We start from the raw sequence: 21,602 nt of genomic DNA, 5'->3' as shown, positions 1-21,602 counted from the left end.
TGTGTCTGCAGGAAGTAGGAAGCCACTTAATCCTCTTCCCCGCCTCCTTTGTGAAAATTGCTCACAAGTTTGATATGTGTTTTCCCTAGGAGGTCGTGGTGCTTTCTGGCTAGCATCTCATGACCTCACAACATCCACACAGAAAGTGAGAGGAAATAACTAAGCAGATTTATCTAGAAGAATGACTCTATTTTGAGGAGGAAAATGGGAGAAGTGTGGAAGACACAGCAGCATGTGTGCTTTCTGGATGCTTGAGACCCCCACAGAGTACTGTGACTCAGAAAAGGTGGGAACGGCTGAAAAGGTGTCTTGTCTGTCGCCCTTTCTGTAAGATATGAACGAAAAGCCATGCTTGTGTCTCAAGTTCTGCTGCTGGCCAGTAAGAGAAGGCTTTGCAAAGTATACTCCCTCTCCTGTTACCTTGTCTGAGTTGAGCTGTGGATGCAAGTCTTGTTACAGCGTGGCTGTCAAAGAAATGCTATATGAGTAGCTTGTACTACGTACAGAATGATGTAGGTGAAGGGAAAAACAAGGAAAATTATTGATACCTTGGCATCAGTAAATAAAATCAATGCACTATCGTAGACAAAAAAGTTTATATCTCTATTTTTAACGATCTATTTGTTCACCACTTCTCTAATAGTAAATAAAATAAGCTATAGCATTTTAACAATAAATTTACAGAAGAAAGCATAACCTGAGTATTTCTTTTAAGGAAGTGGTAATTGCTTTGATTTTTTTCTTAGATGTACAGCTGGAGGAGGGAATAAAAGAGAATTTTGGTTAACTAGCACTAAATCGATAAGACTGTCCTATTAGTTTAGGGATCTGTTAGTTTGGCTTGTGCGGTTCCATTTCAAAATCATATATCATACCATTGCAAGGAACATAGTTTTCCTAAAAATACCAAAAACCCATCATGTAAAATACAACACTTAGGGGAACGAGCAAGATCTTTATAATCAGTCATAGAGGTTAAATGTATTATATAAACTAGAAGGGTGAGCTGAAAAAAAATGCTTTTTGAAAATTTGATTGGAGTTCTCTGTGTTCATAAAGGGTACAGTACTGCTTTTTTTTACAATAGCTTTTAAAATAGAAGTCAGATGTTTCATCATTTGGCCTATTTATGCTGCACGGAAAAGTCGGTCAATTTTCTGATATTCGGATTCTCTTCTGTTCTCTGGTGGAGCAGGTAAATCTGAACACATGGGAGAGAGTTCTGGCGTAGGGGAGTGACTGCTGGTAATGGAGTGTATGGCTAAGATTGAGTTGAAAGTGCTGCTCAAGTAATTTTAATAGTGCGCATAGTCTGAGGAAAGACTGGCCGTGCTGGGTATCCAACTGAGGGTAGAGAGCCACTAAACCAGATGGTCAAAATGCTGTCATAAACTGATGAAATAGGCATGGATGTGTCTTTTCTTTCACACCATTCAGATAAGCCAGACCTCCCCTAGTCCATGTGGACCATGTAATTTTAATCGCAGATCCACATATAGGGCTCTGACTTGTGTGAACGAATGGCTGTGGTCGTTATCATGGGTGTGCCTACAGAAGCCCTTGACAAGTTGACATGACGTGTTATATATATGGTTTTCAGGCCACAAAGCATGTGTATAACTTCAGATAGGTGAGCAGTACTGCTGAGCTGAGGCCTAAATTAATTCTGCCTGCAGAAAGTGGAAGAGTTGTGCTTTTTGAGGACAAGCTCTGGGATGACAGTGGACGGTGGTGGTTGCTCTTACTTATTATTAGCGGTGTCATCCCTTTTATAGAGTTGTACTATCAGGAGGAGGTCTGTGTGCTTTTTTATTAATGTGCCTGGAAGATCTTGTTATTAATAAATTCAAATGCCTCACTATACATAGGATATCTCCCATAAAGCTTATGAATAACCCTGTGTTTTCAGATTCCTTACATGGGACAATGGATGGAGTATTTCTCTTTGAAGATGTTGCTGTAGAAGACAGTAAAACCATGCAGGGCTATGACGCTATTGTTGTAGAACAATGGACTGTACTGAAGGTATGTGTGTGTTTTTTCTTTTTTCTTTTTTTTTTTTTGTAAATCAAAACCCAGAAAGATACTGAGGCAAACTCTCACACACATATTTGTGCTTCAACAGTACTATGTAGGCAAGTGAGGTAAAGGGAAGGAACAGAATAGTAATGTCTGTTAACTGCACTTAGCTTTGTGCTTTTTCTTTTTTTTGTGATTTTGTTACTCCCTCTGTGTTTTCTTTCACAGTTGTTTGCCAGGGGGAATGTGAGCGTTGGTGGGCAACAAAACTCAGGGCTGTCTGTCCTTAAAATACAGATATCTGGTAGAAAAACTGTAAAGGCAAGCTCCACTGGTTGTCAGGGCAACATGATCACACAAGTCACTATAGTAGAGCAGTTGTAAAGGGGAAAGCCCTTTAGGTACACTTAGCTGCAGTAGGAATGCACAAATGACTGCCTTTGCTTCTCCCTGACCTCATTCATGCTGAAAGATCTGAACAGATCCCTGTATGTTTGGTCAAGTCCTGGGTTTACATGGGTTTATGCGTTGACAGAATAATCAAGAGAATGTAAAAAGTGTACAAAGAAGCCGTGCATTTGGCTGGCTTTTTTGTACTGACATAAATGCACACTCAGATCAGGAGAAGTACTGTTTAGATCAGATTCATCAGTACAAATCCGCAGCAAATTTGACACACAGGTAGGTAATTAAAAAGTTGGGCTTAAAATTCTTTGTGTCTTGAAGCAAAAGATCACAGGAAAAAAGATATCATTACCTAATTTTTAAAAGTTCTTTTTGGTTTATTGTTTAACTACTCTGTTCTGCCAGAAATAAACGTTACGTATTTATAAAGGCAATGCCTAATCTTCCAGCATGGAATATATTGTAAATGGTGTAAAACCCAAGGAAAGGATCAGGCTAGGCACACACATGCGGAGGAGTGTCTTGCAGCAGGGTCTCTTCCACGTGTTAAATTAAGCCCTGCTAGGTAGAGGTAATGCAATTTTGTCCTCCTAAGATTAGGTGCTCCTCTTTTGGGGACCTGATGGACGCATTACCCCACCGAGCTGAAGATGAAAGATTATGGAGAAGAAAAAGCCTGCTGAAGCACTGGAGAACCCTTGCAAAGGCCTTTCGCGGAACAGCCTAAAGCCGAACATCTCTATTTTCTTCTCTTGAAACTTAAATAACTGCCTGGCTATTTCATGCCTCTTGCTTTCTGAGGGATGATAGGCATGGGTATGTAAAGTCATCAAAGGAAAGATATGGTGGAAGCCAAGGGAATCTCTAGGCACTTGCCCAGTGTCCTATCCAGAAGACAAAATTGCTTCTCTGTTAAACCCCCTTGGGTTTAAACCTTTTTTCAAACCTTTTTTTCAAACCTTTATTTACTTTAAGCATGAAATAATGAATGATCAAGGCTTTCTTATTTTTTCATATAGGCTCAGCTGTGATCTAGATTAACCTTTTCCAGTTGTCAGTCCTGTTTGTATGTTTGTGTTTGTACCAAGGTAGTGGAAGGCATGTGGACAGCAGAAAATGAATTTGTATAATGGATCCCGATTCTAAATTTGTAGCAGATTTGATTATCTGGATGAGCTATAGTCTTGTTCAGATGTGGCCTGAGCTGAATGTAAAATTATTGCACCATTTCCCAATTAAGAAGAAGAAACGAACAAGCAAAAAGAATCCCAGCCACAGCAAAAGAAAAAAACAGGCGTGTAGCATGTATCAATGCCACTGGTAATAAAAAATAAGCAGCAGAGCCTTTCTAAATGCAAAGTTTTGCTGCTTAATCATGAAGGCAGAAGAGAGGGCTGGGTGCACCTCTTAGCAGAGAAAGTGCTGCCTTTTTAATTGCTCAGGCTAATAGAGAAAACAAGCTGAACACTGTGCTGCACGGGGTATGCGTGTAAAATGTCAGCCTACAGAGGATGTAAGGCTTGCAGCTGTCACAGTATGTGGTCCCGCCAGGCAACAGACAGGATGTCATAGCTCCAAGGGACTTAACTCTTTCTTCTCAGGCAAAGCGGAGCTGTGGCATCCTCTGCGAATGACCAGAGGACTTCTCATGACAAAACGCTGCTCTCAACCCTATCACTTTAACTCTAAAAATGTCAGGGCACATTATTTCCACTATGGCCTGTGAGATCTAGCATTAAAACTTCTCTGATGGTTTTAATTCTGCTTGTGTAGGCAAATGTGGGTAGACAGCTCTGATTAATCAAAGCCTGCATGATTTCTCTCTCCCCGACTCTTAATCTGTCACCTTCTCTTCCCCATTGCCCAAGACAAAATAGCTAATATTGTCAGTAAAGTTGAGTGCCTTGACATCTCCTTCAGATTTCTGCATTATTCTTACTCTGAAGTCTTGTTCATTCTGAAAATATTGTTCCTTAATTTACAGGTATTTTCTCATTGGACATCTTTAGCTGGCGCTTCATTACTTTTTGGCTTTCTGCTATACTGTATCTTTGATGTAGTGACATGAATTATAATCTCAAATATACCACAAAGTTGGTGTTTCCCTGGCAGAATGGGTTGGGGTCAGTATCAGCTGTAGACACGGTAAACCTCTTACAGTGCAGCGCATCAAAAGATTTAAAAAACGATCTCTACTGAGCCTAGCTTGTGAGCTGTCTTAATGTAAGCCTTTGAAAAAAATTGCTGGAAATGAGGGTTTAATTCGTCTGTAAATCTGATTTAGATCATATGTCAATTAAGCTACATTCTGTTGTCTCCAGCCATAGGAGAGGGACACGACCAGGTCAGCAGAGGAGCTGATGGTGACGGGCATGAAATGCAGTTCTGTGGGTGACCCTCTGTAGCACCCAAAGGATATATCTTGCCTGGGCTTAATATTTAATATGTTGCCCCTTTTTGCTTTTTAAGAAAAGCTGAAAAAAACCTTTGGGAGGCTTTATAATGCTGTTTTCTTACTTTTATATTAGGTAAAAAAGCAGTATATATATGCATATGTTTACCTGCTGAACTCAGTAGACGTACGCACTACATAGCATGCAATGCACGGGCTATTCTTTGTTTGGTTTTGCTGATAAATTTAGTAATAAACTTTTCTGATACTTACTTGTGGAGTTTGAAGCAGTGATAGTCTAACAAAGCAAATATTTCTGTATGAGCAAAGGGCACTTGAACAAAGCAGCCAGAAAAACACAGGATTTAAAATAATCTGAGCAAATAAATCACTTCTTGTCTGTCACGGTTTGCTTAGGTTTGTGACAGGATCATAGATAAGAATTCGTTCTCCATTCACCCATAAAACCTTTCAGGAAAAAAAGGAGCATATCGGATCTGAACTTTCCATTTAAGAGCATGCTGAGAAGAAGCATTTCAGGCCTCTTTTGTACTTCAGAGAGAACCAAAAAGGGCACAAATCCCATGTCTTTTCCCCGGCAGCTCAGCTTTTGGCAGGGTCCGGGCCAACGGTGGAGGACTCTGTGGCCCTGCGCTGCCTCCAGGCTGGTTGGGGTGGGGGTGCGGGAAGCAGGTGCTGGCACCCCACAAATCGCATGAGCAGCAATGCTAGAGAGGGGCAGCTCCGAGGTGTGCTCTCCTCGAGGTGTGCTCTCCTGTGGGCTAAGCATGTGGCCGGGAAGGGCCTGTGCTGCTTGCATGGAAATAGGTGACTCGTTTCATATGGAAGGAGCGGTCAGCGAAAAAGGCTCCTTGAAAAAGCCGAATTTTGTTCACGGATAAGCTATAACTGAAAGAAATTACACTGGGGGAGCTGCGTGGAGAAGATTAAGCCACATATGTGGTAAGATACCCTGGATCATACAAATTCTCAGATTGTGTTTTTCTATGCTTTCATTACAAAAACGGTTGATGGGCAAACCGTGAAATCAGCGCTCAGCTAAAGACAGAGTGCACAAGTGCTGCAGGAATTGCGAAACTAAAAATGCTTTTTATTAAAAAACTATTTCATTACAAATATTTTTATTTGATTATTTTTAAAAAATGCACTGATGGCTAGATCGTATTTATTTCTTCTGCTCTCTGGCCAGGTATCTGGAATTGTCATGTGTGTGTTCCCTATGCAATATTAAGTTTAATGCATTTTTTAAGATGCTTGCACACTTGCTCCTGTGAGGAGCATGCACTGTGTCAGTATGTTCACTGTGTGGAGCTTTTGGTGCCTACCTTTTGCTTTGCTAAAAACAAAGCTGTGTCCCTGCACGAATGTGCTTACGTTTTGCAGGTGCAGGGAGTATCAGGAGCACTCAAACATTGTTACTGTTTATGCATATGCCAGAAAGTAGGATTTGCATCCACCAAAGTCGCTGAGCGAAGTGGGTGTTGTAGGCACTGGACTTTTTTTTGTGTTTTTTTATTTCAACCTTGCCATGTAGACAGATGTGAATGCTACTCAGCAGCATGCATACATCTTGAAATGTGTATAGTAACAAGAATCTGTAGGGCTCTGCGTTAAAATTGAGGAGAAGGTCAATACTAGAGGAGCGTGATCCAATTTCAACTGCTGGAACACTTGTGAAAATTCCCTTTTGCTTACAGTAAACGTTTTTAATGGATCGACAATGTCATATTGGAAGAATATGACTATGGAAGAAGCCCAAAAATGGAACAGAAAAATCATTCACAAATTTAGAGCATGTATTCATTCTCCTTGTCTTCTGTGTGTGCCTGCAAACGCAAAACTTTGCAGCAGCTCTTACCAGGTCATTCTCATACAGCCCGTATGCATTTAATTTCTCTCTTTTTCTTTTCCTTCTTTTAAGTAAGGTGCAAGTCTTGCCTTCACCACTACTTCTTCCTCCCTTCAATGAGCTAGAAAAAAAGTGCGACTTTGGTGGTGGTGGAGACTTGTAGATCACTACTGGGCAGGGGTGCACGTTGCATCTCTAGGGGGTTATCTTTTATATTTTTGGAAGGAATTGGGTGTGAATACACTGTCCATTTTGCCCCATGAGCAGTAGGCTGTGTTTGTAAAGTGTCTGTGTTTTTCACTTCCCGTCCTCTTTGCCATCTGTCCCTCGGTCTTGGTACTCAGTCTGTTAGGATTTGCTCTTAGAGGTTTTATTAAGACTTATTTAATGGGATTCTCCATCTTGCCATTCGCTAATCCACCTTGGAAGAAAATATTAAGCAGAGACAATCCGTAGCTGCCTTGTAACTAAATCACATTCACTTAGCCCAGGAAAGAATGATTTCTAAAGAACTTTCTTCTGTCTCACAAGAGCTTAGTAGTTGTCTTGTTTATTATCTCGCTGTGGTTAAAATCGCTGCAGTAGCAGAGAAAAAAAGAAAAGAAAAATTGTTAAAGCAGTTGTTTGTGTGGCTTGCCCTAGATACTATCTTTATCCTTTTTTAATCATATTTTTTAGGTTTTTCTAATGAGCTAAAGCTACTGTGAGAGAAGAAAATGTTGAAAACAAACAGTAAAACTATAAATAAAATGAATTCTTTTCATGTGAAACAAGTCAAGGAAAAAACCTAGCTCAATATGCTCTGGCTTCTTGACACTCAAGGTGTGATCAGAGATTACTTATCATCCACAGGAGAGTGGGAAGCAAGTTAATTAAAATTTTCCACCCTTTCACTGAATGAAATGTCTCCCAGTTTGATACACATTATTATTTGAACACTTCTATTTCAGCAGAGAGCTGGCATGTGCTTTCTACTCCTACTGGTTTTTGCAGTCCTAGTTTGTTAGCTAGAAAGAGCATTGCAGTTTCATCTTATGAAACTGTATGTTTGAAATTATATTCCCATTGTCTCACATAATAATAGATAAAATAATTCTGATGGTCTCTTGTATTAAATGTAAAATAAGCACAAGATGACTGCTTTCCTCCCCGCCCAGCCCCCAGTGCATTGTTTGTTTCGATGCATTTTTGCTTTGGAAAGCGTTTAATATGACACCAATTCTTTGTCTAACTGTCCTGAAGGTCTGTACAAGTGCCCCTCCTGCTGCGACACAAATTCCGGTGGTGGGACAGGATTACTAGTGAAGGCTCTGGATGGGGAGGGATAATTAATTTTGTGTGGTCTTAAAGCTGCAATTATCTAAATTTTGGAGGTAGGGAGCTTGAAGCCCGTAGGAATTGCGCCCGTTTATTCAGGAGCGAGTCCTTTTTCTTGTCTGTCACCTTCAAGCACAGCTACTTATTCGGAGCAGTTTATCCCCCCGGGGGCGGGGAAGAGGTGCCACGTCTGACTCCGCAGAAGACGCGTGCAGAGTCGATCAGAGCTTGTCAAAGAGCACGAGGCGCTTGGAGGAGTTGTGGACCTCTGCGTGATATATACGCTTTCTTCCTCCAAACAGGCCAACACGCAGATTGTGGTGTTGGGTAGCAGTACGTAGAGGAAATAGGAAGTCACCTAACAATTTTGCAGCACTCTTGCAACAGGTTTTTTTTTTCCCTTTCTAGATTTTTTTTTTATTTTCTTGAAGCTTAATTTAATTTAATCTTAAATTTAGTTTCACATAACTACATTTTTGAACCTTCACCTACTCTTTTCCCTCCTGCACCGCTGGCATGGTGAAATACGGCATCATCTGCTGCAGATGATGCTTAAACCTGACAAGTCAGACAGGTCCAAAGCCAGCCCTGTCTCGCCGCCCAGAGCCTGTGGGGACTATGGGCTGTGGCAGGAGTGACAGCGCATCCCTGGAACAATTTGGCTTCTGCAAGCAGCCAAATGAGCTCTGTGTGGTATGGATGTCCTCCCTCATCGCCTTAACATCACTCTGATTTTTGACATTCATTGCATATCCTGCTGTAACAAGAAGGTTCTCCTTGGTGATCACCAACCTCAGGCGATGAATTTGAAATAGAAATCCTCTTTGCAACATGAGGTGTTGCTTGGGGCACAAACAAGGTCTGCTATGCCTGTCTTTCCTGACCTGCTATCCTCACGCTCTGGGTATGAGTGAGCTGCTTCTGGTTTTTCCCCTACGAACACTGTTAGGCAGAGGGAGTGTTTCAGTCAGGTCCTTTTGTGGGTCCTTCCTGGCGCCTCGTGGCAGGTGCTCCGACCCCATTCTTAATGATTCTAACGTTGCATATTTTCAACCTTATTTTTGGAGCACTTTTAAGCATAGAAGGCGTTACTGACTAATTTGATAAACCTCAGCGTGTTACTAATCTGTTTTCTTGAGACACTAGCTGTTAAAGGCACCTAGATGTGTCATCCTCTTTGCGTTACCCTTGGACACTCTAGTCTAAGAACTGGAAAGAGGGAGGAAATACCCATCCTACAGCAAGGACAGAGTGGGAAGGGTAAGGAGGGAAATGGGAATCTGTGGAGGCTCTGAATCTGCCACGATCACAGCTAGTGAGGAGCCCTGACCGCTTCAGAGGGGATGTATCAGAGGCCCGTTGCGTTGGTACCTGCTCTCCTCTTGCAGGGCATCTCCTTCCTCTCTGGGTATTACTGGTCTGTACGTGGTGATGTTGTGAAGCAGCTGTATCTCAATAAGCCCCTGAAAGTGTCTGTATAGAAACGAGAAGTAAGGTTAGTTCATTGTGCTCTTGCATGCAGTTTCTGGGGAAGATTTTTCCATATATTCTCCTTTTTAGCAGGAGTGATACAGCTCCTTCAGCTATTTGCATTTGCAGTGAAGATCAGGTTTTTAATAGGTATAATCAGGCAGTCATTCAGTTATGAAGATATCAAGTGACCTAAATTACATTCATTAGAAGGAAAGAATAGTTGAGATTGGAAATCACTAAAATACTTTGAAATACTACAGCCAGATTTGAATTAATTCTGATCAAATGACTATTACTCAGAATAAGTGGATTTTTTGGAACTGCCCTGATTAACATTTACTGGGAGAACTATTGTACCTCACCCAGTTTTGAGAATAGGCAATTAAAATAGCTTGCATGCACATAAAACCAGTATACGTGTCTGGGCTTTCTGGCAAATATAGTTGTTGTTCTAAGGGAATATAGTTAGGTTTGTAGAGACTAGCAGTTCCCATTTGCCTGCTTTGTATTTATTAAAATTAAAAACTCATAACTGTGCTCTGGTATGTAGTTGTTAAGTTAATGAAAGTCTTGGCAATTAGCTACCTCACTGGAGCAATCTGGATTACAGGGTTTGCTATTTGGTAGGGAGAGAATAAGCAAGGCTCTACTATATAAAATCTGTGGTTGAAGCCAGATTTCTGCGCTGAAACACAACAGTTTTTGGTCGCATCCACAGATTTCCTGATTCAAAATAGCAAGGAGGCGATGCTTGTTTGTTTGTGGATGATAGAAGGAATCGACCTGTAATAGACCTGTACTTATTTTTTCTCTCTGCGGTTGCTGGCCGTTTTGCCCTTGAGCCACCACTGTGGAGTAACCCGATTAATCTGAGTGCCGTTCTTCCGAATTACTCTCACCTGGACAAGCGCAGAATCTGGACTAGGCAATGTTGCCTTTTTTTAGCTACTTGAATATCTTTTTGCTTGGAAGGAGATTATTGTTCCGTATTTTTTGCTTCTCCTATTTACCCCCACTGAAAGTCGCCAGAGACAATTTGTGCAGGGGACTGCTGATAAAACAGAGCAAATCACTCCTATTTAGGTCTGGAGTGACCTAAAGCTATATGGATATGGGGCTACAGGGAGGCAGGATTCAGGCAGTGTAAAAAGAAAACCACATGTTTAATGTTTTAAACAAACCAGGTCAGCAGTTTGGGATGAACGGGTGATCAAGTCTTTGTCTCGAGTTTTTCAATGTTTTCCTTCCTGCTTAGCTGAACATACAAAACAACCCACTTCAGTGCAAAAACGCCTCTCTCCCTGCCAGAAAACCCACACACATGTTTTTCTTCCCCTTTTTTTTTTTTTTTCCCCAAAGTCAAACGGACCGTCACGCTCCAAGTGATAACGCTAGCTCTTGCTCTTTCCTTCCTTTCCTAGGGAGCGGAGGTGCAGACGGATTACGTGCCGCTGCTGAATTCCCTGGCGGCGTACGGCTGGCAGCTCACCTGCGTGCTTCCTACCCCCGTTGTGAAGACCAACAGGTACGGGGGCCGCCGTCCCCGGGCCGCGCGCGGTGGTAGCTGCCCCGCAGGCCCCGCTGCAGCTGCCCCGGGACGCTTCTCGGCGTCGCAGGCCGCCCTGGGCAGGAAGCACGTGGCCGGTGGGCAGCAGGCCGCGAGGCGGCCGGGAGCTTTCTGCCCGTTCCTGCGCGTTGGCGCTGCCTCTGCGTAAGCGCCTCGACTGTAAGACTCCTGCTCTGGATGTCCCCGTGGTTTCACTTAGAGCAAAGGCAAAAGCTTTTTTGGAGGGAGGTGTTGCCTTGCTGTCAAAACTCATTTTATTGGTGATCGTTGGCTGTCTGATGCCGGTGGTAGACACAGTCCAGCTGAGCGGGACCGTGTGCGATTAGGATATCATTACTCGAGCAGCCTTGTTTGCGTAGGTGATGATTCTGCGGTCTGCTCTGCCATTACTAATATTTGGGGTTTTTAAATAAAAATTTAAAACCATGCTTCATGACTGGTGAAAAATAGTCTTCCCAACTGTTAACCATTGAGGCTGAACGTTCTGGATTTTTTGTTTCAGATTGATTATTTCTTTGGTCAGGAATGTATTTATATGTACATTAATATAATCAATCATAATTTTTTCTCTTAAAAATATGCCTACTTCTCAAAGAGCTCTAGATGAAGGCTGATGCTGCCCATAAAAACCCAAAATGGAGAAAGGCCATCTGTGCTGGGGGAAAACCAGTATTCAGGTTTTTCATGTATGTTTAAATGTAGCAGTGAATGGAGTAATCATCGTTATGGTTTGTAAGCACTGCCTCTTAAAGATGTGTATCTTTTCCTCGCTCTTCTGGGTTTCTGTCGCTCATTAATAATGCCAGGAGCACAGGTGAGGTTGACAGTGCAGAAGGACACCCAGTCTAAAGTGCTGGTGGCATTTGCTTGTGCCTCCTGCCTTGCTCCACCGCGGTGGGGCTCGCGCGGCCCCATCCTGGATCTGTGCCCTGCGAAGGAGCAAACGCGCCTGTCTCACCGACACTGTGCTACGCAGACGCGCCGTGGAGCTAAGGTTTTCTCGCTCTTTGTTTAAAACAGCTTACTCTGTGTTTACACGCTAATGCTAAAACGTTCAGCAAAAATATGTCACAGATTGACTCGTGTGTTTTAGATCTATCAGGCTGAATAGCTGATTTTCCCCCACCCCTGCCAAAATACCAGGCTGCTTAAAGACACTGGGAACAGGCGGTGTTTAGGTCATTGTTCATTTTATTCTTCTTGGACCTGCAGAAATAAATGACTGAGATGGATTTGGGGCTTTGAATGACCGCATGTGGATTTAATCATTCTCAGGAGTGTGCATTTGTTTCTTTTCAGGGAGGGAAATTTATCCACTAAGCAAATTGTTTTTCTTCAGAGACCTTCTTTGCCCCAGAAAGCAAAGAAGAAAGAATCTAAGGTAAATATCCTTGCGTTGCTGGTTTGTTTTTTGCTGGCAGTATTTCAATATTTTCGTTGATTTCCCATAGAAATCAAAATGGCCTGTTCAACATTTCTGGCATACAGAAGCTTGGCGAAACAGTAGCAAGACACAGTGAAACGAACCGTTCAAATGAAAGAGGCAGAAAATGCTCAAAGGACCTGAAAGTTCTTATGTTTCGTTCTCTGTTGAGCTCGGGTCGGCAGAAGAGATGTACGTTTCTCTTTGCAGCTCTGCCCTAAACCTCCGTACGTGACCTAAAATCCTCTGCCCGTATTCACAGCCTGCAAGGTGGAAACGGCACTGTTGTCTCTCGCCCACTGCCTGTCTTTTCCGTTTAGACTGTGATCTCTGTCTTGCTAGGCGTGGAGGTAGAGCCTAGGACAGTGCAAGCCTGATCTTGGCTGGGTGTTTCTAGCTGTTGCTTGAATGTTAATGAATTCTGCTAGAATTTAACCAAAAAAACCCCCTGAACCTAGCTGGATTAACTGAGAAGGTGGCTGACAGCTCCTGGCCCGTGGGTGTGGATGCACGTCTGTATTCCCATCCGCCTGTTAACAGGCGCAGCTGCGGCAACCGCTGCCCCAACCTGGCACGCTGTACGGCTGCGGAGGAAGGACAAGGGCTGGTTTAGACGGACAGAGGGGAAAGTGCTGACCTTCCCATCACCTTTCAATTTGCCTTGCCCTTTCCGTATGGCATGGGAATGATCAGGAAGACAAGAGAAGTATGGAAAAAGACCCCCAAAAAATTGGCCCGGAGAGGCTGGTCTTGTGCGAGGTATTGGAGCTGCGAAGCAGAGCCGAACACTAAGAGCGTTTGGGTATCCAGCGTTCTGGATAACTACAAATTGTTTTCATCTAAAAAGCCTTCGCTGGTGTGGAGCCTGGTTTTTTGGAAGGCCATCTTTTAGCTTCAGTGGAGATCAGGAGAATACTTGAACTGACCAAAGTCGGAGTGAACTGGCTGTGATTTAGGATTTACCCTCTCTTGTTAGCTCAGCTGCAGCCTAGATTATCCTTTGACCGTGTTGCAGAGCCCATCCTTCTTGTTTTATCTCTTGGGTTTCGGGTGATTAAAGGGCTCTTGGGGTGAAGGCTGGAGTGGCTGTGTTCAGTCGGTCTTTTGCCACCATTTTGTGTGGCTTTAATGGGTGGGTTGGGAACCTATAAACCATTGTGTGTCTTCAAATAGATAAATCGGTGCGATACTGATTTTTTGTGCTGAAGTAACAGTTGCATACCGTCAAGAGGACTCAAAAATTTGTTTTGATTTTTTCATTTGGATATCTAAAAGCAAAGCTTATTTAACAATGTCTGGTTGACATAAAGGATTTGCTTGTAAGCATTACTAAATATATAGACATATATGGGAGGAGAAATTAATGAAGTAATACATTTTTGGTGTAACGGTCAAGAAAAATGGGGCACATCATTGATTACAGTTACATAAAGATTTGTAAGACTTGTTCAACAGCTGTAACTGGTTGTTGTAAGTCAGATAAAAGACGCCAAACCTAGCATTTGATTAAGTTACTGCCTGTTCCGCACATACAGTGTCACAGGCTCTCAGATCTATTGGTTTGGGGGTTTAGTAACTCGTAATACAGCATGTTTAAAACGTTTACAGATGAACGCTTGGAGGAGGGAAATGCGTTGATAAGATTGAAAGGAAGTTGTAGTGTTGGAAACTATCTATGCATATCAACCAACTGCTGTTCATCTTAGCCAGATTAACAGAAAAGGAAACATGCAAGGACTTGTAAAATTTCTTTTACTTTTCTATAAGATAGAAGTATTCTTACTAATGCAGTTTTCAGTCAGTGATGAGGTAATCGTGTTCGTTCACTTTATAGCGATGTTATGCTTATTTCCGCAGAAACTAGCTGTGTACGTTTTTGTGAGATGCAATGTGTACACCTGTGTATGTATACATATATATGGACGCGCGCACACGCAGACACACACAGAGCCTCCTGTAGTTTAATCTTCATTACACTCAGGGTCCTGATCTTACCTTCTCTGAGAGAGCTTTGAATTAAAGAGGAGTTGTGGGTGTTCAGCACTGCTGAAAATCAAAGAGGAAAATTGTCAGGTGTCTGAATTTTAAACAGCTACGCTGTAAAATTGAGATGTCATCTTTCACTTAAATATTTTTAAAATTAGAGAAAGGGAAAAGTTATCTTCCTCTAAATAAAAGAAGAAGAATGTTATGAAAGCCAGTTTCTACATATTAGTGGGATTTTTTCTTACATTGAGTTCTGTCTAGCCGAAAGAAAGAGCATTGCTCCATCGTTGTAGTGTAACAAACTTAATCTAATAGGTTTTGAGTGGCCTCTTTGATTAAGGAATACATAGCTAAATCAAAAATTTATGAACGTACCCTTCTCTTGAGCAAGAGTCTTTGGCACAGTCTTGGTTGCACTGGAAAATAAAAGGCTTCTGGACCACAGCTCAGTTTGCTGCACGTCCAGATGAGATGATTTATGCAGTGAGGAAGGTGCCAAGCATTTCCTCCTAAACCTGTCGCTGAGTTTGCATTAGCCTGGATACCGCTGCTGAAATTTTGTGCAGTTTCCCAAGGACTTATTAAAATTCTGTAAGATGGCTCACCAGTGGCTTGGAGCATGCTCTAGCTTTTCTTGGAAAGGTCAGTTTATCTTTTTGACCAAAGAAGCAGATAAGTTAATGGCATATTTGTCAGGCTTATATATGTTATATCTCTCATGTCAGTATTTCATGGTACTGCTGGTTCTCTCTTTTTTTAATAGTAGTTAAAACAGCTGCCCTGAAATAGCGGTTGTGGTAAGTCTTGTGGTGAGTGCTGCAAGAGGCGGCTTCATGCTTTCTCCTCAAAAAACTTTTATACAAATTGTTCAGAATATTTTAGTTTGTTGTAGTCTTTATCACTCTATTTTAAATATTAAGTCCTTACAAATATCATAATCTAAAATCACTTGTGGCTTCTTTGACATGTTTATGGAGTAGTACAAGCAGATCAGATTATGCATCTGCTGCTTTTCAGCCTCTGGCCTGGCTTTGAAAGGTTTGTAAAGGTTTCAAAACGCTGGTTTCACCTTGCCGATGCTGGTCGCCTGTGCACTACAGGCTTCTGGATAAGAAAAACCTTTGGAGCCACTTTACAGTAGCTCCACGCAGCGGGCCTTCATACAGTCTGTTACACGGGGACAACACTTTTCTGGACACTAAAGAACAGTTGGAAAACTTTCTTACAAAATTTTATTATAACACATGCACTGCCACGTTGGCAGTGCACGTTGCCAGCATGGACATAACACACTTCCCATCCGAACGTGCAGAACAAGCAAGCTGATCTTTTTACGTTTTCTCTTGTAGCACTGTTGCCTTTGCAGTGGGTGAATGCAGGCACGTGTATCAGCCAGACTTCATTAGTTCTCTGCTAACCCGATGAAAAAATGGGAATAATGCTATAAGTATTGCTTCCTCTGTCTGCATCTGTGCAGCTTTCCATTTTCTTGCTTTCTCCCCCCGCCCCACGCACATTGTCTGCCAGGACGCTGTGGGTTATTACCTCAGTGGTGAAACATCCTTTAGAAAGAAACCTGTTAGGCATGTGAAACAGCAGAGGCAGGATACGTAACAGAGCCTCTCTTCTGTGTGTAATAGCTACATACGCAAACGGTCTTAAGCCATCTGATTTACTCATACTTCTTTTTTTTTAATCACAGGTCTTTTTGATCAAACTAACCTTTGAATTAAAACTGAATAATAAAATCATTTCTATTCAGGAAAGCAAGCGTCCACTTGAGTTTGTTTCAGGTGACCTTTAACACTGGGATCTCTTGCTTGCAGTTTCACTGGAGGTTCTCCAGGGAAGATATGCACAACAAACAAATGAAGAAATCCATGAAGGCTAAACTAAGCACCAGGGAGAAGCAAATGGCAGAGGAGGAGCAGGAATTTGAGGTCACAGAGAATACAAGAAACTTAGAAGCGCAAATGTCGACAAGAGGAAAGCCCGACGCAGAGGTCATAGACTTGGGAGAGGAGGCAGCGGGGAGCGACGACGGGGCTACCCAGGATGATGGGGGATCGCAGGAAACGCGTCGTGCCAGCTACGGTACTGAACAAAATGAAACGCAGGTCTGCCTCGGTCAGAGTATGTCCGAGTGCTGCGAGCAGCAGGTATCGGATGGGGGAAACTGTGCTCCCGCGACTAACGGCTGCAGCGGGAGCGATGGGGTCGGACTGGACACGGACTTTTCCTGCGAGTAAGACCTTGCGTTTCAAGAATCCTGTGAGTTGCTGATATTTTGCCAATACGAAAGAACAGATTTTGCTAATCGCCCTCACTAACTCCGTTGCTCAGTTCAGCATTTCTTTGGCATTGTACTTGTTTTGCTCCTTAACACACCAATTTCTTGATGTCTTAAGTAACTGTAGGGCCTGGGCTTTTTGACCCACAGAGGCTAATTGCAAAATTCTGTCTGCTTTACAGAGTGGGCCAAGCCCTCTGCTGTCTTGTAAAGATACCGTCTAAATTAAAAATAGGGACGGAAAACATATTTGGGTTTGCTCTGTGACTGCCGTTAGCCAACTAGGTTCGTATCTAGTTCAGGGCAAACATTCCAGTTGGTCAGATTTTATTCTGCAATACTTTTCTGTCAGCATATCTTTCCTGGAAAAGATATTGTGCCATATGTTATTTCATCGTTAAGCGTGTAGTGTCATGAAAATGGTATTTGGGCTTAAACAGGCTGAAATTGGAAAGTTTACACAAGATGGCTGTATCTGTGTTTATCTTGAATAGCATTTACTGATGATACGCTCTTCTGAATTTCATTAACTCTTGCAGCTATTTAAAGCAATAAGTAAACTGTGTACCTGCTCCAGGTACATTGGGTGAACATCCCCCCTAATAAGTTTGTGTGAGGCAGATGATTCCAATATAAAATGGGATTTCCTGTTCTCTTCTTACATTTATATTCTGCTTGCCAATCGGCAATGTAACATTAATTGCTGGGGTTTCAGAAAATAGGAAAGCGGAAAGCGAGCATGTAGAATGTACTTCTTTCATTGTGTATTTTCACTAAAAATGGAATTAGGTGTTGCCTCCCAAGCCTTCCACGTGATTCTTCACCACTTCCTCGTTGTTATAAAATGTGTTGTGGGAAAGAACTGAAATGATACACAAATAGCAGAGGTCAGTGGCCAAAGAATGTCACTAAATGACCTTGCAGAATACAGATACGTTAAGAGAGGGGCCTTTTTTATACACAAGTAACCATATTTTGGGACTGATACATAAAACATAATTCTGCAAAACAACCAACATCTTGAAATTTGGAACTATATTCAGGTAATTACAAGTACGTGTACATGTGTAATGTAGTTTCTAAAATATATCAGTATCTTCTCCAAGTACTTAAGTATGCTTAAACACGTAAGAAGTAGTTGTTTCTCTCTTCTTGACCAGCAGTACCACCGTCATCCCTGTTTAGAAATGGTCAAGTAATGTGGTAATAAAGTGAGAAATATATTCTAAATTCCCCTGCCTTTTTCTTTTAAGCAACAGCTATGTAAGTAAGTGATGTATTGTTTTTTTCCCTTGGCTGATTTGTGCCTAGTAATTTTCATTAGTCTTCAAATCAAAATGCTGTACAAAAAAAACCCTGGTTTTTATCGTATGCACATTTAGAATGGTTTCAAAAGTACTTTCCACACCTAAAAATTATGCAATTGGCAGAACATTGCTGGAATGGAAAATATCATAGCATTTTGAATATTCATCGGATTTGGATAATGGCACTTAAGTTTAAAGCATTCCATTTCACACACAGAAAGGATAGTAGTACTTTTTTATTGATTGAAGAGTATTTATTTTGAATTTAGTGGTTTAACCACGTGACTGTAAATAACTTCAATTTCTTGTGATATTTTTCAATTAGTTCATTCAGTTTCTTACAATTAGACTGAAGTTCCCATTGGCTCAAAAATCTATTCCATTTATTCTACTTAAATGCAAGGTCTGTGCTCTGGACAGTTAGAAGTAGTTGTCTGCAAATTTTATTAGCATAGGATCCTTTTATTGATGGTTTCTGTTTTAAGGACTAGCTTTATACTAATCTTGTTTAAAAATTCACTGTGTTTAATGAACGTTTTACTAGTAGAAAGTGTTGCAATATAATTAACTTGTCAAATTTGAATAGCAAGCTTTTATTGGATTGCAATTTGACCTTGTTTGACTGGATCCCAACTGCTTACAAAACTAAAGAGAAATAAAGTTCATGAGGAGGTTTCCTATTTGTGGTGATTGCACAGTTGCCAATAGTTTGTCCCCAAAAGAAGGAACTCAGGGTCTCTCGCTGGTGGGAAGCTTCTGACTACTGACTTACCAGTAGTTACTAGTGCTAGAAAACTGGCTATATGTAGGTCACTGTCACCAAGCTGACAGAAAATGCATGGCTCTGTGAGACGGTTACACTTGTTTAGCTGCAAGTGTGAGTAGAAGCTTAGTTACTGTAACTGCTGCAGACCCGTAAGGGTGGGGAGAACTGAAGAGAACACTGACATTTTTCTGTTTAGAAAAGGCAAGTGGTTTGTGGATGTGTAGTCACATAATCACATCCAACTTGTGACTTTGAACTGCTCTAAGTTAGTTCAGCTGTCTGGAGTCATGTGCGTGCTTTCACCCTGCCCCTTTCTCAAGGAAATTATGTGAGCTTAAATCACCTTGAAGACAGATGATACAAATCTGATTTGGGTTGGCAAAGGCAGGCTGGCAGTACAGCAGCAAGGCTGTGCAGCTGTTAACGGAAATCTTTTATCTATCATCTGTCTATCTATCTATCTCAGCCACCTTTGCCATTTTGGGCTTGAAAAAGCAAGAAGCCCACAGCAGCCAAGGAAGTGAAAGCGAGCACTCGGCATCTTACTTGAAGCCTGAATGGAGAAGAGAAACAGCTGGGCCAAGCTCAACTCGCGTGTCTGAAAACCTGACCAACATGGGGTATATGCCAACAGCACAGAGGGTGTATGTGGCAGAAGATGAAATTGGAGTTTGGCTACAGAGGTACAGCCTCTGTCTTAATTTTGTTGGCAGGGGGAAGACCTCATACGTACTTCTCACCCAGAGCTGTGTTCACTTCCAGCCGCCAGGTCCAGAGCGGGGTTTGTCACCCCCAGCAGAAGGCAGTGAGAGGAGCCGGGCTCTTTCCTCTCCCATGGAGAGCTGGCATTTTAAGCCCAGCCTAACCTTTTCCCAGATCAGGCACAATCTCCCAGCAGGGATGTAAACTAATGCCTCTCTCGTAGCAGTCAGTACTGCTAGGGAAGGAGCCCATATATTACCCCATACTCGGCATGGGCTGGTGACAATTAAGCATGACAGCATATGCAGGTGGTGTGCTGGTGAATTTTAAAAAAAGTTTCCTCATTAAACCAGCAAAACTCACTTGTGTGGACCAATCCCTGGAGTTGCATCTCCCCGTAGGAGCGCGCACAGTACTCTGCCGGGGCCAGGCATTATGCCTGCTGCGTTCAGAGCCAGTCGTTGTTCGAGTAAGGCAACAATTGTGAAAGGGATTGAGTTCAAAGGAAGAGCTCCCGCTCAGGCAAGTGAAGAAGTGTCAAAGACTGAATGGAGCTTGAAAAGAGGAGTGGTTCAATGAAATGAAGGATAGAAAAGGGATTTTTATATTGTAAAAAACAGCTGAAACTAAGATGGGTAGAAGGTCCAAAATGTGGAGGCCTCATGACTGACATGGTTTATGCAGAGTTCCAGAGGGGTTAAATGTGCAAGAGATGTGACTGGAACTTTATCTATCTTGGATAATTTATTTAATTTGAGCTGCATACTTGAAAACAAAATCATGGAAATAGCTCAAGTAGCTCAAACATATGAATGGAAATGAAGCTAAATACAGACCTATATATATATATGTATATATATGTATATATATATATATATTTTTTTTCTAATTTGGCTCCTATATCAGCCTCAGTTTCTGAGGTGAGGAGCAGTAACCTGAAGGGCTCTGCATTTGGATACCCTGCTTAGTCTTTGTAGTTTCCATGATTGTACATTTGCCTCAGGGAGCCAATTATAGGACAGAAATAAAGCAAGATCAGATTTTTCATGCAGGATTTCCACCATCCTAGAACTAAAGCATATAAGAAGAGTGGAGACTAATTTCTTGATGATAAATGCTTCTCAAGAGTATTAGGTATGCTGGCTAACAATATAAACACGCCTGTGAATGAAGAGCTGTGGATACAGTTCATGTCTCCAGGGTTGTAAAGGGCGATATGCTTCTGGTTTAAAAAGGCTATCCTTCATCAACAGAAAGGTACCTGTGGTGCTGAATGGGGTAGCTGACTCTAATCAGTACCTTACCCATATACTGAAGAGGGGAAAAAGGCTTTACAATTTAAGTGCTTTCTTTTATTCACTGTGAAAGCACCCCACTAACTAAAATAGTAGGTCTCTCTGATGTAATGGTATTGAATAGCCACTATTTTTCAGTTAATTAATGCAAAACTTATAGGACTACTTCATATTCATTGTACCAGATGAGCACACAGCAATTTAGTAAAATACATGTCACAGGAATAAGAAAAAAAAGACTCAATCTAATAACACTGTCACACCAGGTAACTTCCAAACCATCTCAATCAGTTTTAAGGATAGCTGAATACATGTCTTTTTTTTTTTCCCCCCCCCTCAAAAAGTTTAAATATCACTCTTGTCTACCTTAAGTCCTTCTCTAGCTGATTATACACATATAAGATGAATAAACATTTTTCTAAGATTCAAAGTTATGATCTGACAATGTGAAGAGGGTGAACATTGTTTCTCCAAGTCAGCAGCTTTTGAACACCAGGGGATGCTTTGCGTCCCTTATCAGTGTCGACTAGTATCACACTTACTTGTATAGCATATGCTTATATGGTTAATTTGCCTTTTTTTTTTTTCCTCTTAATTATGGTGGCGTCAGATCAAATAACAGAACTTAAGGTGAAACTGGTGTTTCACTGTAAGACCATGAAGCTATAGGAAGAGGAAGCGCCCAGAAGATTCATAAGTAAAAAACTATGGTGGAACTTGATTGCTGTTATGGGGCTGTTAACAAACCACAGGCTCCTTAGATAGAAAATAATATTTATAACTGTTATGT

The 21,602-nt window shown here is 41.7% G+C and overlaps 1 protein-coding gene across 5 annotated transcripts in view; it reads left to right on the top strand.

The window, feature by feature from the left end:
• The window catches only part of RFTN1 (raftlin, lipid raft linker 1), a 100,562-nt gene extending 81,838 nt beyond the window's left edge, over positions 1-18,724 (top strand). For all 5 annotated transcript variants that reach the window (XM_068935296.1, XM_068935293.1, XM_068935294.1 and 2 more), the window contains 4 exons: positions 1,910-2,025; positions 10,898-11,001; positions 12,343-12,424; positions 16,279-18,724. In XM_068935296.1, the coding sequence (XP_068791397.1) occupies positions 1,910-2,025; positions 10,898-11,001; positions 12,343-12,424; positions 16,279-16,701 (725 nt within the window). In that variant the 3' untranslated portion in view covers positions 16,702-18,724. The remainder of the gene's footprint in view (positions 1-1,909; positions 2,026-10,897; positions 11,002-12,342; positions 12,425-16,278) is intronic.
• Positions 18,725-21,602: the final 2,878 nt, after the last annotated feature.

The sequence above is a fragment of the Struthio camelus genome, chromosome 2, assembly GCF_040807025.1.
Source record: "Struthio camelus isolate bStrCam1 chromosome 2, bStrCam1.hap1, whole genome shotgun sequence".
NCBI classification, from domain to species: domain Eukaryota; kingdom Metazoa; phylum Chordata; class Aves; order Struthioniformes; family Struthionidae; genus Struthio; species Struthio camelus.
This window is presented reverse-complemented; position numbering and strand designations above follow the sequence as displayed.